The 19,183-nt window shown below is 38.4% G+C and overlaps 1 protein-coding gene across 2 annotated transcripts in view; it reads left to right on the top strand.

Moving 5' to 3' along the window:
- hibadha (3-hydroxyisobutyrate dehydrogenase a) overlaps nt 1–19,183 on the top strand; it is a 99,510-nt gene that overhangs the window by 1,987 nt on the left and 78,340 nt on the right. For both annotated transcript variants that reach the window (XM_061882453.1, XM_061882454.1), the window contains exons 2-4: nt 3,067–3,227; nt 3,344–3,453; nt 3,835–3,956. In XM_061882453.1, coding sequence (XP_061738437.1) covers nt 3,067–3,227; nt 3,344–3,453; nt 3,835–3,956 — 393 coding nt within the window. The remainder of the gene's footprint in view (nt 1–3,066; nt 3,228–3,343; nt 3,454–3,834; nt 3,957–19,183) is intronic.

The raw sequence follows: 19,183 nt of genomic DNA, 5'->3' as shown, positions 1-19,183 counted from the left end.
GCGTGGTGGGTAGTAGTGGGTTTCAGTAGGCCTTTAAAGTGCCCTCTTTGGGGATTGTAATAGGGATCCATCTGGATTCATGAAATTAATTCTAAACATTTCTCCACAAAAAATAAATCTTTAACATCAATATTAATGGAACATGTCCACACAAAAATCTAGCTGTCAACACTGAATATTGCATTGTTGCATTTCTTTTTAGTTTATGAACTTACATTTATATTTTCTTGAAGTATTATTCAATAAATATATTTATAAAGGATATTTTTAAAAGAGGGCAGCACGGTGGAAGAAAGGTTAGTGCGTCTGCCTCACAATACGAAAGTCCTGAGGAATCATGGGTTCAATCCAGGCTCGGGATCTTTCTGTGTAGGGTTTGCATGTCTTCCCCGTGACAGCGTGGGTTCCCTCCGGGTACTCCACCTTCCTCCCACCTCCAAAGACATGCACCTGGGGATAGGTTGATTGGCAACACTAAATGGTCCCTAGTGTGTAAATGTGAGTGTGAATGTTGTCTATCTGTGTTGGCCCTGCGATGAGGGTGACTTGTCCAGTGTGTACCCCAACTTCCGCCCGATTGTAGCTGAGATAGGCACCAGCGCCCCCCGCGACCCCAAAGGGAATAAGCGGTAGACAATGAATGAATGGATGGAGGGATTTTTGAATTGTTGCTATTTTGAGAATTTTTTTTTTTTTTAATCTCACGTACCCCTTGGCATACCTTCAAGTATCCCCAGGGGTACGCATACCCCTTTTTGAGAACCACTGCTATATGCAATCTGTAAATTATTTAACAATAACAACACAGCACCCTTTGTGGAATCTCTCATCATTGGTTTTATTCAGACAAGCCCCCCACAAGATTTAAACACCCTATTCATATGTATTTGCTGCAGAAAATACACAGAAAACATACAAACAGGCCTGATCAAAAGTTTACATACACTTGTAAAGAACATAATGTCATGGCTGTCTTGAGTTTCCAATAATTTCTAGAAGTCTTACCTTTTTGGTGATAGATTGATTAGAGCACATACTTGCTGGGCACGAAAGCATTCATGAAGTTTGGTTCTTTTATGAATTTATTATGGGTGTATTGAAAATGTGACCAAATCTTCTGGGTCAAAAGTATACATACAGCAATGTTAATATTTGCTTACATGTCCTTTGGCAAGTTTCACTGCAATAAGGCACTTTTGGTAGCCATCCCCAAGCTTTTGGTTGAATTTTTGATCACTCCTCTTGACAAAATTGGTGCAGTTCAGCCAAATGTGTTGGTTTTCTGAAATTGACTTGTTTCTTCATCATTCTCCACACGTTTAAGTCAGGACTCTGGGTAGGCCATTCTAAAACGTTAATTCTATCCTGATTTAGCTATTTCTTTACCACTTTTGACGTGTTTGGGGTCATTGTTTTGTTGGAACACCCACAGCGCCCAAGACCCAACCTAATTTTATGTTATCCTGAAGAATTTAGAGGTAATCCTCCTTTTTCATTGTCCCATTTACTCTCTGTAAAGCACCAGTTCCAGCAAAACAGGCCAGGAGCATAATACTACCACCACCATGCTTGACGGTGGGTTTGGTGTTTTTAGGATTAAAGGCCTCTCCTTTTCTCCTCTAAACATTTTGCTGGGTATTGTGGCGAAACAGCTCAATTTTTATTTTATCTGACATCACATGGTCAAAGATAAAACCTTTTGGAGGTACGTTCTGTGGTCAAGTGAAACAAAAATGGAGTTTGGCAACAATACCCAGCAATATGTTTAGAGGAGAAAAGGTGAGGCCTTTAATCCCAGGATCACCATGGTTACCGTCAAGCATGGTGGTGGTAGTATTATGCTCTGGGCGTGTTTTGCTGCCAATGGAACTGGTGCTTTAAATGGGATAATGAAAAACGAGGATTACCTCCAAATTCTTTAGGACAACCTAAAATCATCAGCCCGGAAGTTGGGTCTTGGGCGCAGTTGGTTGTTCCAACAGGACAATGACCCCCAAACACACGTCAAAAGTGGTAAAGGAATGGTTAAATCAGGCTAGAATTAAGATTTTGGAATGGCCTTCCCAAAGTCCTGACTTAAACATGTAGACAATGATGAAGAAACAAGTACATGTCAGAAAAGCAACAAATTTAGCTGAACTGCACCAATTTTGTCAAGAGGAGTGGTCAAGAATTCAACCAGAAGCTTGTGGATGGCTACCAAAAGCTCCTTATTGCAGTGAAACTTGCCAAGGAACATGTACCCAAATATTAACATTGCCGTTTGTATACTTTTGACCCAGCAGATTTGGTCACATTTTCAGTAGACCCATAATAAATACATTAAAAAAAAAAACTACTAACTTTATGAATGTTTTTTGTGAACAACAAGTAAATGCTCTAATCACTCTATCACAACAAAATAAGAGTTGTAGAAATTATTGGTAACTGAAGACAGCCATTATGTTCTTTACAAGTGTATGTAAACTTTTGATCGCAACTGTACATACATTTGAATGCAGTATTTATTCTGTTCTTCAAGCAAATGAAATCTACCTTTTTGTGCTGGTTTTGATTACTTTCACTGTCACAAAGTTAATTTTAAAAACATCCATTGCTTATTGTTATTTTAATTTAAACATAAAAATATTAGTCAGTCATGATGCCCAATGAACATGGTGGCGATAACCTTGGCCTGGTATACTTTGACAGATTTAAAATCGTCTTAGTGTTTGTACTTAATTATAAAGCCTTTGTGTTGTCTGGTTGGTTCACTGCCAGTGTCTAGAATTGTTAACTTGCCAGGACCTTTTCTAAGCCAGCACTGTTTAATAGCCTGGACACCGTCTCCAAAAACAGGCTGTGAGTAACCTGCAAAAATTGACAAGGACAAATATTGTTTTTTTGCTGACTTGTATATTTTCGTCACATTTACTATTAAGTGTTTTATAGCACCACTTATTCAGGCAAACTGACAAATAACACTTAGCTCTTTGCTTGTCACACTGAATTGGATGTTTATTGCAGCCAGCTACTGCGCCATTTAAAAATAAATAAATAAATAATAATAATCATTTGTACATTCAGTGTCCATGCGGTCCATGGCCTCAAAAACCCCTGTCGGGTTTATTGGTGTGGGAAACATGGGCAGCCCAATGGCCAAAAACCTGCTGAAAAATGGGTACCCCATCATCGCGACTGATGTTTTTCCGGAATCCTGCAAGGAGCTTCAAGACCTGGGTGCCCAGGTAACACACATTATAATTATATTATGTTTTGTCTCTCACCAAAACATCTAAGATCTACATGAATTAGGAGCTGAAGTAGTAATTTTTTCATGAGTGTGTTAATTTTTTGTCCACAGGTAGTTGACTCGCCAGCAGAAGTCGCTGAGAAAGCAGACCGCATCATCACAATGCTGCCCTCCAGTCCCAACGTCAAAGAGGTCTACACAGGCCCCAATGGCATCCTCAAGTACGTTTAAGGCATATGTTGCATTATTTGCAGTAAACTGTTGTTGTTCTTTTTCTCAGAAAATCAGTTTATTTGTATACATTGTTCACACATAAATTTGTGCATCTTCCTGCATTTGTTGCATCAATCATCTTCATTATGATATGAAACAAATTGTAATAGTAGTCGGTCTTCATGTCCACCATATAGGACATTGGAAAGAGAAAACTATTTAACGGTTGTTGCGAAAAAGCGCACTCAATTTCTACCTTTTTAAAAACTAACTGTATACATGTAATGACTAGTGAGTATTGACATATTTTATTTATCTTGTTGTGTTTTGCATTTCAATAAGGCTGCTTTCTGTTTTGCATGTTTTTTTTGTTGTTGGTTTTTTTTTAGGAAGGTAAAGAAGGGAACGCTTTTGATTGACTCCTCCACAATCGACCCTGCTGTCTCAAAGGAGATGGCGGTAGCTGCAGAGAAGATGGGAGCCGTGTTCATGGACGCACCTGTGTCAGGAGGTAACACTTTATTTGTGACGTGATGGCTGGGGTTGTCACGATAACAGAATACTGATAGCTGATAATTTCACGATTTTCAATATTTTTTTTTATTTAAAAAAAAATTAATTGAGGACTTAAATATACAATATTTTATTGAAAACCGTTTAAAAGTGGCAAGTATTTAACATCACTGGGCTTATCATATTTGTGCAAAGATTTCAATTTGCAGTATCAGCTCCCAAACATTAAAAGAGAACAGTAGTGGCTTACAGCCTCCCAGTATATGAAAACAAACAATACTGGGCTTATAAATATTCTCATTAATGACAACAATAGTCAACTATTTTACATTCTAAAAAGAACATCATTGGCATTGAGCCTTAAAGTATATGAAAAAAATAATATTTTTCTTAATATTCTTTGTATGATTGTAGCGTGATGAATTGGGTAATAAAAAGGCTAATACATGTTAGGGCTGGACAATAATAACATTTTAATTTTGATTGTGGCTTCTCACAACTATGAAAATATAATAATCGAAAATAAACAATTAATGGGCCGCGAAACTTGCATGTGAATTTTAGACCTTTTGACTTCAGATGAGGAGCGAATGAGTGAAAAAAGATTACGTCAGTTCAGTACAACAGTTTGGCCAACAAAAACAAAGAGGAGTGACACTTCACATCGAATACACAATCCAGTCTTTGTTCAATTCGATGAGATGATAAAACATTTGAGCTAGTATTGATGTTATTTGAACACTGATACAGATTGCAGTTAAATAAAGTACGAGTGAACATCCCAGTAAACAAACTAGAGACTTTATAAAGAAGTTGTAACAACGTTCATGTAACATCAAATAGTGTTCTCCTACTCTGTATACTTTTAGTGTGAAGACAAGTGCGTCTGTTTCTGATATTGTCCACACCTGTCTCCATTTAAACACACGCCTGGGAGCGTGGAAAAATGACCTTTAACCAAGCGCTTGGCTCCGTTTACTCCGAGGGGAAATCTTCTGAGCAAAGTCCGTGTCGTTGGTCCGCCAGGATTATCAAGCCAAACGATGGTAGTGATCATGCGCCTGATTTCGTGTTCCCTAAAATAAAAATAATAAATGATGGGATTTCGGTAATAAAAAAATTTGACGTATTACTAACCGTCGGGAATTTTATCCCGAATTATCATTATACCGCTTACCGTTACATCCCTCGTCCATTAACAAGTAAAAATTCAAGGGCGGTCACGGCATGTTCTTGCCGCGGATGTTGGTCATACACTATTGGTTTTTTAGGGCATTACTGCAAATGGTAGGGTGGTCGCGGCTTTTGCCGCATTTGCCGTGGTTAAATTCGAGCCCTTGGATTTCAGGGTTCACGTAGCCGTGGGCAGTCACATAATTAACCAGTAAAACGGAATCCGGTGAGAAACGCAAAATAAAATCAGGGAAATTCACATAAATGTAAGTGAAATGTTGTCATTGTGAGGATAAGAGGCATTTGTTTGGGAAAATATTCAGTCTGGTAACGCTTATTTGTCCCCGACACACTCAACCGCCTCCTCCTGAACTAAACAACAAAGAGACGGCCACTTGAAACAGCGAATAAACTAGGAAGCTAAAGCTAGCAAGAACAGTCCATACACCCACAACACAGCTCATCTGCTTGTGTTGTGAACGACATCATGGTTGTAACATTAATGTACAAACAGTGGTCATAACTTGAAAGGCCCACTCTTTATTATTATAATTTTTTTTTTTTAAAGCCTCAAGTTGCCGCTTTACTTGTCAAGATGAGAAAAACAGCAGGGCGCACTTTTCCCCTTCACAATAACAGCGCGGTGCGCCACATCCGGTCTGACTGTGCTAACAAAATAAAAGTTTCAAAAAAAGTACCTTACACAAGCATAATATACTTAAAGCACGTATTAATACATTTACACAATTATTTTGCTTTGCCATAAAATACTGGTCGAAATGGTCCAAAGATGTATAGCACCAATACATGTGAGGATTTTTGCATTTATTAACAAACATTTAATTTGACACAAGTTGACCACACTAAATGATATTAAAATAAAAGTAAAATGTAAAAAAAATGAAATAAAAATGTACTGGAAAAACTGAATTGTATTGTTTTTTTTATCTTGCTATTGTTGTTTAACTTAACTGCTATTGCTACTATTATTATTTTAGTTTGTGGTTTATTTGTTATAAATTTATATCCAGGTTAAAAAAAAACATACATACACACAAAGTTGAGTTTTGGTGGCACCATAACTACTCACTTATGTTTTCAAATTAATGAATGACTGTGTAATTAATCATTATTACAATATCAATAAAATGGTTATTTTTGCAATAATCGTCCAGCCCTAATACATATAATTAAAGACAAATCTTTGCTTTTATTTATTAGGATCAACCTTTCAGCTTTTTCGCATTACAATTATTTTTATTTTTAGCATTTATGGAATTGGTAAAGGTTGCGTTGCATGCTTCTGTAAGTTTTCTGCACGCTCTAGTACCGCACGCTCCCTGGGCTTGTGGTGGCGGATCTGCGTGGCATTTAACTTTCCTGGCCGCTTGTCATTGATTACCGAATAAATGCAAGACGACAGTATACACCTATTTTACTTTTAACATGTACCTCTATTCGTTACATTTAGTAAAGTCAATTCCGAATTTTTTTTGTAGCTCATATTTGGCCTGTATCGGATTTTTTCATGTCAATGTAAACAGTGCAATTTTGAATTTATCATATCCGAGCCAGTGACTTCAGTGTGAACGCCTAAAGATACGGAAAAAAGCTTGTATCGGTGTATTTTTTTTGCGTATTGGTATTTAATTACCGATACTTTTGACAACCCTAGTGATGGATGCATATACAATATTTTTCAAAAACTGCAGAGTACCAGCTGTCACAAATACATCATACTTAATTAAAGCAAACAATTGCTACTTAATGTGTTCATAACAGGTTCCACTGGGGCCTCCAAAGTTTAATGTAAAATTAATGACTATTAACAAGGGTAAATGTGTGAAACTAACCATAAAAACTAAAATGGAGTTTAGTGCAACACAAGAATGGGTCTGGCTGCTCAGTACAATATGAGGTCGTAAAGTTGCACAAAGAGACACCAGCCGCACTGCTAGTACTGTGACCCCCATTGCCAAGTTCCTGACCCCCTCTAACACTCTTTGTCAGCCTAAACTCTGGGACCTTTTGGGTTACTGCTGCTACACGGGATGTAATTACCAAGCAGACCGGCCAGTCGGTGCCCTCTCCGGGTTTTATTGCTGTATTTGACCGAGGCTTCTTGGAGGCAAGGTTGAGGTTTTTTAAGTCCTCATTATGTCGGCGCTGTCTGCCGATGACGACTCCTTGACAGAGCACAGGATCACCAGTCGCTCTTAATGGGCCGCGCCGCGCCAGAGAAGTCTCGCGTCCGGCGCTTCTCATGTTGATGGAGCCGTAATGGCGGCCATCCCATGTTAGTGCCTTTCATGTCAGATAAAGAGCCATAAAGAGGAGAGAACCTGCCCTCACATGGAGGGTAGATAAGACACAAGCGAGACACTTCCCAGTAAAGCTGTCCGTCACCTCGTCTCACCGCGGCTCCTCCTATTTGACTCATGCAGACTGCTTTGAATCGTGCTTAGGCATTTTTAGGCATGCCGTATTCTGACTGGACTTTCGCAATACTGCTATTAGCGCACGAAACGCTCTGTTGCTCATGCGCTCCCTGCTCACAAGCGCAGACGGGGCCCACGCTGGCATGTTTACCAGCTGGCGTCTGCAGCGGAGAGCGACTGCAGTCAGCGAGATCAGAGCCTTAAGCCAGATACTCTCCTTGAACACACACACTGTTTACTCCTGGGCACCACTCTGTGAAGCTTGTTCCTCTCCTGTCTCCCAAATAAGCCTCTTTTATTAGCCTGAGATGACCAATCATTGACCCTCTACTTTCCCAAACATGTGCCTTGTAGGGCCCTAACATGCTCAGTAGCTATTAGGGTTGTGCCGATGGTACCGGTACCAACATGTATTTCGTTACTTTTCGAAATAAAGGGAACCACAAAATATGTAATTATTGGCTTTATTTTAACAGAAAATCCTATGACCAATATGTTTCTTTTTGCAATCAAAGAACAGTTTTGGCATTTGACATGGCCAATTATGCAAATTAGCTCTTACTTCCAACCTATCAACACAATCAGATTTCAGTACTGTGAGAAACACTGACCATGTTTGTATTAAATTGGATCGATTGAAAATGGTTGACCTAAAACGACATTGACCTCCATTGTTTTCTACCCATGAGGAGTGACACAGGCCTAAAACCCCCACAATGTCAATGTCTGTGGCAGGATAGGAGTCAGGATGCCTCTCTCCTACCAGAAGATGGCACCCTACCCAAATAGGGCCCACTGTAGAGGGCCGAGTGATGGGAAAACAGTAAGCAACAATAAATGCTGGGCTCTGTGACAAATTGGCCCTTTTCATGGAACACATTTAAAAAATGTCACAAGAAGTAGAGGTCTGCTGTGAATAGTAAAACTAATGACGGTTTAACTCCTGCAATTTTCTTTAAAAAGTAGGTCCTGTATTTTAAGATTTTTTTCTGACAATGGAGCCGTTGTCAATGTTTTTTCCGGATTTTCCCCTACAATTATCAAATGGAATTGGAATGTAAATGTTATGGAAAAAACGTATATTAACTTGAGTGTTCTCGCTTTATAATTGTCGACCAACATGTCAACATGGGATAGGATGTGTGTGTGTGGTTTGTTCCATCCGCTGTGCGGTTGTGTATTTTCTCTTAGTTAGTTAGCAACACAACTCAAAGTTATCAGCACATGTTGATGTAACTTTCAGGAAATGGGAAAAGGAACAACTTATTCGATTTTGGAGGTGATCCGGATCACCTTCACAGTCAGGATCTTTTAAATGATTCTTTACTGTTGGGAGATAAGGCCTGATGGAGGCTTGTGATCTGAGTGCCTTTTTGTACTATTAAAAAAAATAATAATAAAAAAGGTCAAATATGTACACTACAGCAGCTGCTAACGCAGTGCTGAGTGAATTACACCTCCATTGCGACAAAGTACATTTTTTCCAAGTATTCACTGGGGGACTGGCGAACAAGGCTAAAAATCTGACACATCGAGCAAGATGGGAGCACACAAGAAGGCATGCTAAGATAGCAGCTAAACTAGCTAAAAACTACAGAAGAATAGATGCTTAGTTGGTGCTAACAAAAGTGTTGATGGAACCAGTTTGCAGCAGAAAAAAACAGTTATGAAAAGCAAATTAAATAGTGGATTAATACAAATCCAGAGAGAGAATAACAAAACAGCTACAACGGGTGGATTGATTCATATTCGGGCATTGTCAATACCATGACTAGTACCTGTATATGATCTATGCGAGAGTGATTAGATTGGTATTTTTGTTTTCACAAAATCAGTTTTTCGTCTGTTTTGTCATTGTTTACAAATTTAGGGATTAAGCACCTGGACACAGGACGACTTTGAATGCAAAAACCGTAGAATTTAAATGAGTAATAGATGGTAGTTTTTACTTATTACAGACTTTGTTTTGCTGAAATAATTGTTTTTAATAAAAGAGAATGATGAGAGTAATTTAAATATTTAGTTCCTGTGTTTTTCTGCTGAATATAATGGTGAATAAAAATTGGTTAACAAATTTGTTGAGTGATCTTGAATATTTAAAGTAAAACGTATCGGATATTGCCAATACCACCCTTTGACTCAATACCCAGATTTGTACTGATCCACTGCTGGTTCGCTTTCCAAAAATAAAGGGGATTTTTTGTGATCCTTATGCAGATCATATGGTCAATAGCTAAATATATCCTGTGGTGTACCTCAGGGATCAATACTAGGACCTACATTGTTCAATTTCTATATAAATGACATTTGTGAAGTTACAAAAGATTTAATATTAGTATTATTTGCGGATGATACAACAGCGTTTTGTTCAGGAGAGAACACACAGAAGATAATACAAATAATATCAGAAGAAATGAACAAATTAAAAAGATGGTTTGACAAAAACAGACTCATGTTGTGTCTCAGTAAAACTAAAATAATGCTATTTGGTAACAGTGGAAGAGAAAGTCAAATACAAATAGACGGAATAGAAATTGAAAGAGTAAATGGTAAAAGATATAATGATTGATGATAAATTGAACTGGAAATCCCATGTAAGAAATATACAACATAAAGTAGCAAGAAACACATCAATAATGAATAAAGACCAAAAATCACTTCATATTCTCTACTGCTCGCTAGTGTTACCATATCTGAGTTATTGTGGAGAAATATGGGGAAATAACTACAAAAGTACACTTCATTCATTAACGGTGTTACAAAAAAGATTGGTTAGAATAATACATAATGTTGGATATAGAGAACATACAAACCCTTTATTTATTGAATCAATGATACTGAAATTCCACGATATAGTGAATTTGCAAACAGCTAAAATTGTACACAAAGCAAACTATAACCTGCTACCCAAGAATATACAACAACTCTTCTCTAAAAAAGAGGAGAAATATAGTCTTAGAGAAAAATGTAATTTGAAACATTTGTATGCACGTACAACACTTAAGACCTTCAGTATATCTGTATGTGGAATTAAATTATGGAATGGATTAAGCAAAGCACTTAAACAATGTACTAATATGATCCACTTTAAGAAACTCTACAAACTTAAAGTGTTTACAAAGACGAAGAACACTGATAAACATTCTGAATTTATTTCATCCATCCATCCATTTATTCATTCTCAAAATAATCTTACTCATCTCATCATATGAAATATAACGTACTTCACCAATTATTAATTATGTATTTATTTTTATTGTGATTACTTGAGTATATTGTGAATAAGTTGAGAACAGGAAGTGAATAAAAGTTTTAGCAACTGTTATGTAAAAGAAAAGGGGTATAGCAGGTCCATTCCATCTGTCATACTTGATCATTTCGCGATATTGCCATATTTTTGCTGAAAGGATTTAGTAGAGAACATCGACGATAATGTTCGCAACTTTTGGTCGCTAATAAAAAAGCCTTTCCTGTACCGGAAGTTGCAGACGATGTGCGCGTGACGTCACCGGTGTGAGGGCTCCTCACATCCTCACATTGTTTATAATATGAGCCACCAGCAGTAAGAGCCATTCAGATAGAAAGAGACGATTTCCCCATTAATTTGAGCGAGGATTAAAGATTTGTGGATGAGGAAAGTTAGAGTGAAGCACAAATTAAAAAAAAAAAAAAAAAGGCGACGGCACCAGGGACTGCGTGGTCGGTAGTAGTGGGTTTCAGTAGGCCTTTAAATAAGCTCTGCTTCTTCCTACTCCTTTTCGGACAAGTTGAAAAGAGAAAGTGGAAATTGTGATGTATCATGTTGTATGCTTGCATGTTCGAAATAAACTCAAGCAGTCCTCCCCATGAATAAATTGAAAAACATACAATACATGATCGGTATATGACAGGGGTGTCCAAAGTGCGGCCTGGGGGCTATTTGCGGGCCGCAGCTAATTGTTTAATGGCCCGCCTCACATTCTGGAAATACTATTGCAAAAATAAAAACACTAAAAAAAAAGTAGAATGAGAAGAAATCTAACAGGGAAAAGTTGCAATGTTGACACAAAGCTGCCATGCAGGCTGTTTGTTTTTCTTTATTTTGCTCTTATTACCAATGCTAAAAAAAGAAAATATATATATAATGAATTATTGACCTATTTGAGGCTCCACTTACTTCAAATATTTCACTTTATAATGTTTTATGTGGACAATATTATGTGCATATACTGTGTGGTTGCCATATAAAAACAGTGTCTTTTTTTGACAAAAGAGCATAAAACCAACAAAATAATAGTTCAAACGTAAAATCGACAGATATATCTGAAGTAGATCTGTAACTTAAGTGTTGAAAGTAAAACAAATAATAAAAAAAATGTATCACTTTATAAGAGGGGGACCTTTTGGATCCCAAATATATTTGATGGGATTTTATTTATTTTTTCACTGTGATTACTCAGAAATGATAATACTTTTAAATCAATGGTGTCCTGCATTATTGATCTTTTTAGGGCTCCAATTACTTCAAATCAAACAATGCTTTCTGAATGTTTTGGGCAATGGGGGAAATTCTGCATATTTCGGTTTTACTATGAAAAACAAAGTTGTCTTTGACTGAAAAGGCAAAAAACTTTTTTTTTTTTTTTTTTTTTACTTTATATCAACCTGAAGTTGATATAGAGATTTACTGTAAGCGTTACATAATAAATAAGAAAAATAATTTGACTTATTTTTAACATGTTAATGAGGGAGACCCTCTATGGTCCCTGGGAGTCCTAAAGATAAAAAAAAAAAAAAATCCATGTATTTTGTTATGGTTTGAAAATGAAAAATATCAAAACGGCCCCCGCATGGTTTGTTTTTTCCGTGTGTGGCCCTCAGTGGAAAACGTTTGGACACCCCTGGTATATGATCTCACTTATGGATGATCGATATTGGCATCGGCAGCATAAATCCATGATTGGAACATCCCTGCCGTAAGAAAAAAAAAAGCCTCTTGAACGAGAAAAGAGTCTGAGAAAGAGTGATTGTCCCGTGTGTCTGTCATAGAAAAACCCAACAACACAGTGCTCTGTAAACTATGCATATTAGAAATGACTTTTCACTCTAGCACCGCTGCTATGCACGAGTACTTAAAAAGGCATCAAGGACCATTCTTCAACTAAGAATGGCATCAGCTCCCTGTTAGTAAGTTACTTTTACCAAGTACATGTCTTTAAAGTTTTTCGACACAAGAAAATTGTTGCTGTATTTTTGGGGAAGTCCATTAGTAAAATGTGTTGGACCACTACATGCAAAACAATTGGATACACTCGCAAGTTTCATTGTCATTTAATAAAGATACAAAAGAAAGAATAATGAATTAATGTATTTAAGAAATTATTATTTGGGACAGCCTATGAGAGCCCTTTTACCAAAATCTTGTTGAAAGTCTTCTGCTGTTCTAGCCACAGAAAGATGGACCAACATCATATTTGAAAGCTTTTTCTATGCAGAGAGGTTTTTCAGGTCTACATACCATGCAGAGCCACTTGCACAACTGTTTGGAATCAGCGAAATGTCCGCATGCAAAGTGGATCCACAGCAAAACAAACTCACAACTGGCAAAAATAAGTCTGGCTCACAAGTACTAAGATCGTTAGCAGTAATTACCCAGAATGCCTGTGTTTGTGCTGTTATGCTCACGGTGGTGTGCCACATTGAGAACGCACAACAGCTTTAAAAAAGGCCCTGAAATAAACTTTCAGTGTGTTTTTTCCCAGGGCTGGAACAGCAAGCTGTAAATGAAAGCGAGATTCACCAAGCGTTTGCGGGACCGTAGTAGATCGGGGCTAATGCTGCTTGCTAACACACACACACATATATATATATATATATATATATATATATATATATATATATATATATATATATATATATATATAAATATATATATTTATATATTATATTCCTATAAGGAAGCTGATCATCTCCGTACAAGACCTCAACAGTGAGGAAATATAACATTTTTTATATTAAATTTTACATTATAATACCTTAAAGCCTACTACACTCAGTCACAAACCCTGCTAGAAGTAATTGACCATTCCCTCTTAGACTTTGCAATGTCGCAAATTCAACAAATTGCTATAAAATATGCGCGACCTTGCAAATTTGTCCAAAGTCTGAAACTTTCGCACACATTTGTGACAAAAAATGTATCAGACTGGCACTAAACTCGCACTTCAATTCTCTCTTCAAAACATATGTATGTGTAGCTGAAGCTAAAAATTGGCTTGTTCTTGGTGGCTAGCAATGCAGCTAAAGGTAGCAATCAATTTTGCTTTATTTTAGTTTAGTGCCAATGATTGTCACACACACTCTTGGTGTGGCGAAATTATTCTCTGCATTTCACCCATCACCCTTGATCAGCCCCTGGGAGGTGAGGGGAGCAGTGGGCAGCAGCGGTGCCGCGCCCGGGAATCATTTTTGGTGAATTAACCCCCAATTCCAACCCTTGATACTGAGTGCCAAGCAGGAAAGGAATGAGTCCCATTTTTATAGTCTTTGGTATGACTCGGCCAGGATTTGAACTCACAACCTACCGATCTCAGGGCGGACACTCTAACCACTAGGCCACTGGGTAGGTTCTAAATCACTTTAAAAATACGTTCACAAACTGTCAACAGTATTTCATTTATGTTCCGTAACTTGTATAATACCCAAACTGTAGCAACATTATTGGTAGATCGAACACTGAAGAACTCTTTTTGTAGCGGCATTGATTGATTGAATTGATTGAAACTTTTATTAGTAGATTGCACAGTACAGTACATTTTCCGTACAATTGGCCACTAAATGGTAACAGAATACATTTTTCAACTTGTTTAAGTCGGGGTCCACGTTAATCAATTCATGCTACGGTATTAGCAGTAAAAGTTAACCATGGAAAGAGATAAGCTAGCTTCTACGTCTGCACAAAACACGTTTGAGTTTTTAATGCACAACTCAATGCGATAGTACACCAATCTGTACAGACTGAAAAACATGAACAATCATATTACAGCATCTGTAAAGTCTTATTTCATGTTTTGTTAGTACACAGCTACCCAGACACTGTATGTACTGTAGTTGTAATAACACACATGATGTGCTACGTGTATCATGATCATTATAAAGTGCGACTCACTTGATGAACAGTTGTACGTTGGTTCCAGCTGGCCGGGAAAAAGTCGAGTCACTTTCAACTCACTCTCGGCTTCTGTCTGCTCCAAAGTCTCACTGTTCCTTCGGGATGGCTTCTTGAAGCAGAAGTTCATCCTCAGCATATTCAGCTTCGAAAACATAAGGTTGTGAATCCTCATTTGTCCAAAAATAGTCATCTTCGTTGTGTGTTACCGAATCTGCCATGATTAGAACACTATTTTTTTCCGGAAGTCGTAAGTGCGCTGCTATGGAAACCGAAATAAATACGCTGAGGGTTTTGTCCCAGCAATAATTAAAATGATTAAAATACAGTAAATCTTGTACATATTATTGTCTGTTACTACATTATAGAAAACTTGCAGTGTAATGGAGGGTTTTGAAATTGTTTTAGAGGCTATAAGGGTTACAACGGTGACTACCATTAGTGTCATCTTGCAAGCGTTTTTTTTAATCATCTTTAAAACAAAATAAAAACACTTGTGTGTTCTTATCTCTCATTATGATTGTGAACGATGGGCAAAATTCAGAAAAAGTGCAGTTCCCTTTAAGACTGTGAACAAGCAAATCAACAGCTCCTCTGCTGGTCGCGGCAGAGTATTGCAGTTACAACATTTGCATTAAGTCAATTCCACACAATCAAACTTTTAATGCAATTGTTGTGGCGAGTCTGTTGCATGCAATTTTAAAAATGAGACATGGTGTATTGTGATTTGAATTTGGTTTCGATACCATAAAGTCTTCGAGGTGACACGTGAAAAAAGTATCAGTGGTAGACAGCTGCTTACAGTATTGTACACGGGACATGACAGTATGGCGTCTGTCACTCAAGTTCAGCTTTTCCTGGCCACAATTGGAGATGTCACCTTGTTCCAAAACCTGCCTCCGCTCTTTGAGATGTCTGGTCAGAGGTGATAGAAAGTAACGAGAGATCACTCAGGCCAGCTTAATCCAGTTTGAGAGCAGGATTAATGAGAAGATGAGTCTCCGAGCCTGAAGACAGGTTACTGAAGGGTTCCTGATGATTCAGGGTCCGTGGGCAAAGGGGGCGTTGCTGTTGCAGTCTGTCACTTTGATGGTCGAGCAGTACTAGTGAGACAGCGGCCCGAACACTAGATTAGCATAACAAGCCACCCGCTGACGCGTTCTGCTGACAGAAAGGATAGTAGAGGGAGTAGATGGAGGGGGATGCTGATGGGGGGGGGGCACTCTCGCTCCAGATGGATGTAGACCCACAGCAGCTGGGGACTAGCTCTCACTTCCCCTATGTCACCTTCTGTGTGTGTTTGTGCATATCCGCGTGTTTGTGTGCGCACACGCAGAGAGTCAGCTGGCGTACGAGTTGCAGAAAACCGCTCTGTCCATCAAAAGTGACTCAAATGTCACTCATTTAAAAAGGAATTAGCATTCTGTCCCAATGTCGGTGTCTGGAGCCTAACTGTGGATCATTACAAGCTTGCACTTTTTTTTCCCCGAAATGAGCCTCATCGGGCGAGAGAACCAATTGATTGTGGATCTCTACTTGCCACTCCATTCTCTTGTCACCGAGCATTGACCAGCGCCCCTTCGCCCCCCTGCGGGTTGGAGCCGTTAGCGATGGTGATGATGGCAATGATGGTGATGATGATTAAAGCTGGTCCAGTGGTCAATAGAGACATAGCAACCTCACCACTCAAGTATGTACAGTAGTGTCCCTAAAATGTAAGTGACACGCTTCACTTTCGCCTTCTCCAGACTCTCTTGGTTCTCATGGCTGTGCACTCGTTAAACGGCGCTGATGAAGTGTGTGTTTTAACACAACCGTGCAGCATTTGCATAGTTGGCAGATAAACTGTTGAAAGTGCTGTTTTTTTATGAGACTTTGGGACTTTGGCCAGCGTGCTCCCTCATACCTTTTTACCAAATTACTCGATATCCGTTATGGTTTTTACGGGGCCTTCTTGGTTTTTTTTTAATGTGTTTGAAAAAAAAGGTAGGTGTAATTATAACAGCAGACCACATGAGGCTGAAGATGTTTCCCTCCCAACACCCTAAACCCCCGCTGGCTGGAGCTGCAGGCAGTTGACTCTCTTTTGATAGACTGCTGCAGAAGAGCCAAACTTAGCTGGAAAAGTGTGGTAGCAAACAGGGTAGCGTTTGTTTACAGCAACTACGTTTGGAAACAATGGTGTGACATGAAATGTGTCTTTGCTAGCTCTCCAAGTGCTCATGCACAAAAAGCATTTACATTCTCATTTGGGGAAACTATTGTGCTTGTTGTTGCGCTTTAAATATGTAGTGGAGCTTCAATTGTTTTGCTTTTTCTGGCAAAATTGGCGTGAATCTCACAGCTTTGGCGAGGGGAGCAGCTCGCCACGTGCTTTGCTTTTCTTTTGGCTATTTTGTGTTTCTTAAGTAGAGATGAGTGCCGTATCCGATACTTTTTTGGCACCCGACGAAATCCTATTGGTTCTACCGGGCACAGATTCAGGTATAATCCAACAATGGCATGTTTCGGTACCGTTACACCCGGTTGCCGACTCTTTGCACTTTGGCACTTGGCGATCACTCTGGCAGCACTGAGAGCGGACACAGACAAACTACCTCTAGGTTAAAAGTGTCCAAACTTTTGGACATGGGCTAAAAAAAATTGATAAAGGTCCGAAAGCTGACATATGTACGTGTACAAAGTGTATAATTAAATATTAAAAGTATGCCAAAGTTTGACTCCTACCTTCTTTATTTCTGTGATGACCTCCTTTTAACTTTTGTAATCAATCAGAACTATCAAGCTGCTGAAATGGGCCAAACATGAATAAGTGTGAATTGTTTTGCATTTTGCAATCGATTTAATTGTATGTAATTTAGAATTTTTGATGGTGCATGGACATTTTGTATAATATCCACAAAGCATGTGAGTAGGTTGTGTTTTGTGACCATTTCTGTTGACATTTTGTGTTGGTTGGATAATTATTTTTTGCACCATGACTAGGGAAGGTTGTTTGCATTGGGTCATTTAAGTAAATGTTGTGCATTGTTCCATTTAGAGTATTCTTAAGGGTCATTGACCTGAGTTACTCACAATGTCCACTTGATGGTGAGAAAATTACAGTATCATAATCAGTCAATCAAAATGATCAGTCAGTCTCCCTGCATACAACACTCTTCATTTAATGTAAGACGTTTCACTTGCCAAATTGAAGACGTAACCAGGCCATAGTTTGGACACCCCTGCTCTCGGTCCAGTTGCAATTTTCAATGTCAACAAAGAAATTGATTAAAAAAACATCTCAACGTAAACTGGGTAAGGCACCACTTTTCCACCGATGCATGAGCTTTACTGTACCTTCGAATCTGTTAATGAAAACTACAACTAAGAAGAATGTTAGAATCAAACAGCGGGTACAGTATAAGTACAATACTTAGAGTATTAACTTTTTCTGGGCTGCAACAAAACAACATAATGAACTATACATTACTGCCATCCAACGTCTTGGACTTGCAATTGCAAAATAATGTCATATACCTGCAAATGATACTCAGAAATGTGATGATTAAGCAAACTACAACAACTTGACAGCAGTTGTTATAATCAGCTCATTTTTAAATGTTGATTTCATCATCAAATACAGGTAATAATCATTAACGCACACAAATGTATTGAAAATTGGTACTATCGATTCCCAGTTATCGGTTCAAATGTAAACAGTACTCAAGTAGGGATGAGTACTAACCCTTTCCTAATTTACCTTCCCGTCAGTCAGGTAAAATGGGAAAGGGTTATCACTGGTTTTAGGACTGATGTGGTAAACACATTTTCGCGAAATAGGATTAATGTATCAAATATTTTCATAGAGCCTAAAAAAGATGGGGGGTTTTTAAAACCATAATTAGAGCCTTGTAAACATGAAATAACATCGATATAGTCACTCGTTTCACCTGATATAGCAGCCTTGAGTGTGTTCTATTATAGATTACAGTACTCATCGGTAGCCCAGAGGATTCTCCAAGTGTCATTGCTATGGCCATCACCCAGGCACTACAACACGAACACTACGTGGAAATACTTCCTCATATCTTGGGTAGTTTCTCTAAGTTAGAACTGGTCTTCCATGTACTGACACCAAGGGCATACGTTGTTCTGCCTAAAGTTGATCAACTGGACAGTCACAGGTACAACCATTAGCCTGCGTTGTTAGCATTCTGTGTTGTTGGCATTGCATGTGTCCTCACGTTGTGATTCCACCTGGCTCACCAATGTCATGTAGAGCTGATGATGTCGAAGATAAAGTGCAGTAAGAGAATTCATCTTCACTCAGCATTGCCTGGACATCTGCTGGTAGCTGTGTGAAATCTTGTTTGCATAAAATAGCATGCCAGGACTGGTATGTCTCGTGTCTTTTGACATTACTCACGTCAGAGGTTCACCAATATGGAAATGTAATTGACGCAGGAGTTGAAAAGGAAGATAATC

Source organism: Nerophis ophidion, linkage group LG21 (genome assembly GCF_033978795.1).
Source record: "Nerophis ophidion isolate RoL-2023_Sa linkage group LG21, RoL_Noph_v1.0, whole genome shotgun sequence".
In the NCBI taxonomy this organism is placed as follows: Eukaryota; Metazoa; Chordata; class Actinopteri; order Syngnathiformes; family Syngnathidae; genus Nerophis; species Nerophis ophidion.
The sequence above is the reverse complement of the archived record's forward strand: the minus strand, read 5'-3'. Positions and strand labels throughout refer to the sequence as shown.